Source organism: Mustela putorius, unplaced genomic scaffold (genome assembly GCF_011764305.1).
Source record: "Mustela putorius furo isolate JIRA1106 unplaced genomic scaffold, ASM1176430v1.1 tig00000145_pilon_pilon_pilon, whole genome shotgun sequence".
Classification (NCBI taxonomy): domain Eukaryota; kingdom Metazoa; phylum Chordata; class Mammalia; order Carnivora; family Mustelidae; genus Mustela; species Mustela putorius.
The window spans coordinates 20908990-20915049 of NW_025421294.1; the positions used below are offsets into that span (position 1 = coordinate 20908990).

Sequence of the window (6060 nt, forward strand, 5' to 3'; positions counted from 1 at the left end):
GGCCAGGAAAACAAAAGTAAAATTAAACTATTGGGACTACATCAAAATAAAAACCTTCTGCATAGCAAAGGAAACTGTCAACAAAACTAAAGGACGACCAACTGAATGGGAGACGATATTGGCAAATGACATCCAATAAAGGATTAGTATCCAAAAATATAAAGAACTTCGACAACTCAACACCTAAAAACCAAATAACCCAATTAAAACTGGGCAGAAGACATGAACATAGACGTTTCTTCAAAGAAGATATCCAGATGGCCAACAGACAAATAAAACGATGCTCAACATCACTCTTCCTCAGGGTAATGCAAATCAAAACAACAATGAGATATCACCTCACACCTGTCAGAATGGCTAAAATGAACACAAGAAACAACAGGTGTTATCTAGAATATGGAGGAAGAGGGACACTCATGCACTCCTGTTGAGAATGCAAACTGGTGCAGCCACTATGGAAGACTGTATGGAGGTTCCTCAAATATTAAAAATAGAACTGCCATTATGATCCGGTAATTCCACCACTGGGTATTTAAACACTATACTGAAGGGATATATGCACCCCTGTGTTTACTGCAGGAATAATTATAATAGCCAAATTACAAAACATCTCAAGTGACCATCAAAAGAGGAATGGATAAAGAAGATGTGGGGGGGGTGTTTGTAGAATTAAATATCACTCACCCAGAAAAAAGAAAATATCTTGCCATTAGCAACAACATGGATGGATCTAGAGAGTATAATGCTAAGTGAAATAAGTCAGAGAAAGACAAATACCATGTGATTTCACTCATATTGTGGAATTTAAGAAAGAAAACAAATGAAGAAAAAAAGAGACCAACCAAAAAACAGAATCTTAACTATAGAGAACAAACTGATAGTTACCAAAGTGAGGGGGGGTAGTAATGGGAAATAGGTAAAGGAGATGAAGGATACACGTGTTGTGATGAGCACTGAATAATGTATAGAAATGTTAAATCTATTGTACATCTGAAACTAACATAACACTGTATATCAATACCTATATGTACATACATAAACTCATCATTGTGTTCTAAAGCAAGACCCATGAAAAAACAGTCTAGGGGAATTTTACTGGTGAATTTTGTTATTTAATTTTAGACATAATAGTATTAGATAATGATTCCACCTTATCTGAGTATAAACAGTTTTTGAGGGATTACTGAATCTCATGTAGTCTACTCTTACCAAGTTTGTGAAAGACCTCCATGTTATTAAGCTCTGCAAGAAATATGCTGCAGCCAATGTGTAATTAAAAATTCAAGGAGTCACATTTTAAAAATAATCTCTACACCTGATGTGGGGTTTAAACTCACAACCCTGAGATCAAGGGTCATGCACTCTATATACTGAGCCACCCAGGTGTCCCTTAGTAGCCCCGTTTTTTTAATTAGAGAAAATGCAAAAGGGAGTGTGTGGGGGGGGTGGGAGACAGAATCTGGAGCAGGCTCCTCGCTGTGCCCAGCCTGAGGGAGGACTCATCCAAGACCCTGAGATTATGACCTAAGCCAAAACCAAGAGTCAGACACACAACCAACTGAGCCACCCAGGAATCCCAGTTGCTACATTTTTAAAAAGTAAAAACAAGTAGGTGAAATTTTAATATGATATTTTATTTAACTGAATGTATCCCAAATACTACCATTTCAACATGTACATATTACTTTTGAATGTACTGATGAAATATTTTCATTTTTAGTTTTGTACTGTCTTTGAAATTTGGTGGCATTTTTAAAATTGAAATAAAACTGACATAACATTGTAAAAAAAAAAACATAGCAGTAATGTCTAATTTGAATATGTTAAGATTTGCCCAACAGTGAGAGCTCAGAATTGCTTCTTACCAATATAATAATTTGTCAATTGAAAAAAAAGGCAAGTTAAAGAAAAAGTAATCATTATTCCACTAAAAGTTGATGTTAGAGTAAGGGGAAAAATGATGATATATCTGCAAAGTGGGGCACCAAAAATCTGGAAGAAGTGATACGGCACATTCTCAAGTACTGCTACATCATGATTATCAAGACATATTAAGTAAAACAGAGGAAAAGCTATATGACCATATGTTTTGAAATAGAAGAGGAGTATTTATTTGTATATAAAGAAAAGATGTGTGGGAAGATAACCAAGAAATTGCAACATTTGAAATAGTCAAGGAAGGGCGCCTGGGTGGCTCAGTGGGTTAAGCCTCTGCCTTCGGCTCAGGTCATGATCTCAGGGTCCTGGGATCGAGTCCCGCGTTGGGCTCTCTGCTCAGCAGGGAGCCTGCTTCCCTCTCTCTCTCTGCCTGCCTCTCCATCTACTTGTGATTTCTCTCTGTCAAATAAATAAATAAAATCTTTAAAAAAAAAAAAAGAAATAGTCAAGGAAGAGGGGCACTTGGGGGCACTTGGCAGGCAGTAAAGTATATGACTCTTATCTCAGAGTTGTGAGTTCGAACCCCACCTTGGGTGTAGATATTACCTAAAAAAAAACACACCTTAGAAATGTCCAAGAAGGTACATTAAGTGGCTTGATACTGGAGGTGGAAGGGAAAGATTTTAAAACTTTGTAAACCATGTAAGTGTATTTCATATGAAGAAATAAATAAAACTCCTACAGTTAAGAAAAAATCATACATATCAAATTCATCATAAGTATGCAAAAGCCAACCATTTAGAAAAACCTAAAGGAAACAGTGTACAAATATTACTTAAAAAGGAAATTAAATTGGTGTAATAAAAACATTAAAATAATTGATATTCAGTGAAAAAGAAAAGGGAAAGTGACACAAAAACGATAAAACATTTCAGTGCAGTAGTAATATGAGATTTCAAAGTAAATAACTCCAAATATGTCATATAAGTACATCCCTACGTCTTACAGACAGAAAAATATTTATTAAATTTTATTTTGGGAAACAATTTCTATCATGCAAAGAAAAGTAATCTATTCACGCCAACTTTTAAAACTTTAAAAAGTGGAATGTTCCTGAAATAAATTCATTCTGCAAAGCGATTGTCTGCCACAAATTAAAATTAATTCTAAGAATAACTGTAGTTTTTAGTAAATGAATTAGTACCAATACAAAACTTATATCTGAAGTGAAGAGATAATAAGTATAAAACCATAACTTAAAAAGAAGAGAGAGAAATAATAAATATTAAAGATGTAAAACGAAAATTTATTGTGAAAGATATTTTTGAGACTCACAGTGTCAGCAGAGCTGGGACCCTGAGGTAGGCTGGGACTGAAGGCCATGAGGTCGGTCTTGGAAGCGCCCTCCCCAGAGCACACCCTCTGCCGCCTCTGCTGCGAGTACGACCAGCTCCCCACCGCGCTGGAGCACACGAGCGTGGGCTTCCCAGGCCCGCACGCGCCCTCCCTGGGCGGAGCCGAGCACCGCAGCGCCGTGTACAGCAGCAGCGTGAGCACCAGCAGGCTGGACACCGCGCAGATGGCGACGATCAGGTACACGTTGACGTCCACCAGCGCCGTCTCGGCGCCAGCGGCGCCCGCCAACACCCGCGACGACGCCTTTGGCGCCTGGCCGCTCTCCACCAGCGACAGCAGCACGGTGGCCGTGGCCGTCAGCGCCGGCTCGCCGTGGTCCTTGACCAGCACCAGCAGGCGCTGGCGCGGCGGGTCCGCCTCGTCCAGGGGGCGCGTCGTGCTGATCTCGCCCGTGTACAGCGCCACGCGGAACGGGCTGCGCGCGCCCCCCCCGCCGCCGGCTGCAGCTCGAACGACAGCCACGCGCGTTGTAGCCGGAATCCGCGTCCACCGCGCGCACCTTCGCCACCACGTGGCCCCGCGCCCACCGACCGCGACACCAGCTCGCTCAGCGCGCCGCCCCCGCCGCCCGCGCCGGGCCGCGGCAGCAGCGCCGGCGCGTTGTCGTTCTCGTCCAGCACGAACACCTGCAGCGTCACGTTGCTGCCCAGCGGCGGCACCCCCGCGTCGCGCGCGCTCACTTGGAACTGCAGCAGCTCCAGCTCCTCGTGGTCCAGCGGCTGCAGCGCGTACACCTTGCCGCTCTCCGCGTGCACCGACACGTAGCTCGACAGCGCGCGCTCGCCCACGCGCCGCTCCACCAGCGAGTAGGACACCCGCGCGTTCTCCTGCGCGTCCGCGTCCCGCGCCGACACCGTGAAGATGTGGCAGCCGGGCGGGTTGTTCTCCTTCACGAACACCGTGTACTCGGGCTGCGCGAACGCCGGCGCGTTGTCGTTCACGTCCGCCACTTCCACGGACACGCTGGCGGTGGCGGAGAGCGGAGGCGATCCTCCGTCCCGTGCTGTCACCACCAGCTCATAGTTGGACACGCTCTCGCGGTCCAAGGCACTGTCCAGCACCAGCGAATAGTAGTTCTTGAAGGTGGACACCAGCTTGAAGGGAACGTGGAGCGACAGGGTGCAGGTCACCTGACCATTGAGACCGGAGTCGCGGTCAGACAGACTGATCAGGGCGATGACGGTCCCCACTGAAGCGTTTTCTTGTACCGGCAGAGATATGGAGGTTATGGCCATCTCTGGGGTATTATCATTCTCATCCAGGAGTTTTACTATTACTTTGCAGTGTCCAGTTAATGGGAATGGACTTCTATCTACAGCATCAATATTAATTTCATATAAATTACAGTCTTCGTAATCCAGTTTTCCCTTAACTCTAATTTCCCCACTATTCGAATCGATTATAAATTTAGATTTGACATTGTCAAGAACAAGATCACTAAAGAGATATACTATTTCCTTATTAATGCCGTCATCTGCATCCGAGGCGTTCAGTTTAATAACTAATGTCCCATTTGGTGTATTTTCTAATAATCTGATATTATAAACTGATTTATCAAATTTGGGGGCATTATCATTCGCATCCAATACGTTGATCAATACTTGAACTGTACCTGTTAGTTCAGGTTTTCCTCCATCAGTTGCCGTCAGTAATAAAAGATGTTCCTGGATTTCTTCCCGATCTACTGCTTTCTTTAAGACTAGCTCTAAAATGCTTGTTTCTTCTTCATTTGCTTTAACATCCAAATCAAAATATTCATTAGTATTTAGTTTGTATCTCAATTCTGCGTTTGCTCCGACATCCATATCAAATGCGCCCTCTAGCGGAAACCGGGAATCCACTATTCTTGACTCTAAAATAAATAATCTTTGTTCCTTTCGGAAGAACCTTGGCGGATTGTCGTTAATGTCCTTCACCTCCACCTCCACATGGAAAACCTGCAGCGGCTTGTCCACGATCACCTCCAGGTGGATGCTGCACTCCAGACTCCGCCCGCACAGCTCCTCCCGGTCGATCCGAGAATTCACAAACAAAATGCCATTCTGCAGATTTACCTCCAGAAGGTCTCTATGACCTTTGGATGCTACTCGGAAAAGGCGTGGCACCAGCTCCGCAAGCTCCAGCCCCAGGTCTTGCGCGATGCGGCCCACGAAGGTGCCGTGTTTGACCTCCTCCAGGACTGAGTAGTGGACCTGGCCGCTCCCGGCCTTCCAGATTGTGAGGAGCAGAAGAGAGAGCAGCAGGCGCCGGGAACCTGGACTTCTCTGGGAATATACCATCGCAAATACGCTGCAATTTTCAAATGTCTATTGTACTACAACAAGGATAGCTTTTGGAAACCTAATTCCCAATTTACTATAATTTTTTATTTGCTCACCTTTTCAGCTTCAGCAGCCCAGTAAAACACGGAGTAGCCTTTTCCTTTCTAAGGAAAATAAACTCACCGTTCCCTTTATTGGGGGGAGGGGGGGGAAGTCAACCACCAAACTTGCGGTTTCCAGCGCCATCATGTGGATGAAAGGGTGAGTTTTTACTTTATTATGCTTTATTTGCCTTAGATTTGTTAAATATTTCCCAATTACGATGACTTTTAGGTGTTCTTTATTTTCCTTATCTCTAATTTAAACGCATCGTTAAGACTATAATAAAGAATATCTGTTTTCATTAAAATATTGCAAAATCAATACTACTTTAGTCGTGCCACACCAGTCTTTACTAGAGTAATTTGTATTGGTCTATTCCATTTAGGGAGTGGCTTTCTATAAT

At 43.8% G+C, this 6060-nt stretch overlaps 1 protein-coding gene across 1 annotated transcript; it reads right to left on the bottom strand.

Moving 5' to 3' along the window:
- Positions 1–3176: 3176 nt before the first annotated feature.
- LOC123390775 (protocadherin alpha-5-like) lies at positions 3177–6060 on the bottom strand. The gene is given in 5 exon segments (XM_045075395.1): positions 3177–3296; positions 3298–3723; positions 3726–3758; positions 3761–3811; positions 3813–6060. Coding segments are annotated over 5 exon segments (2358 nt in total). The 5' UTR covers positions 5574–6060; the 3' UTR covers positions 3177–3209.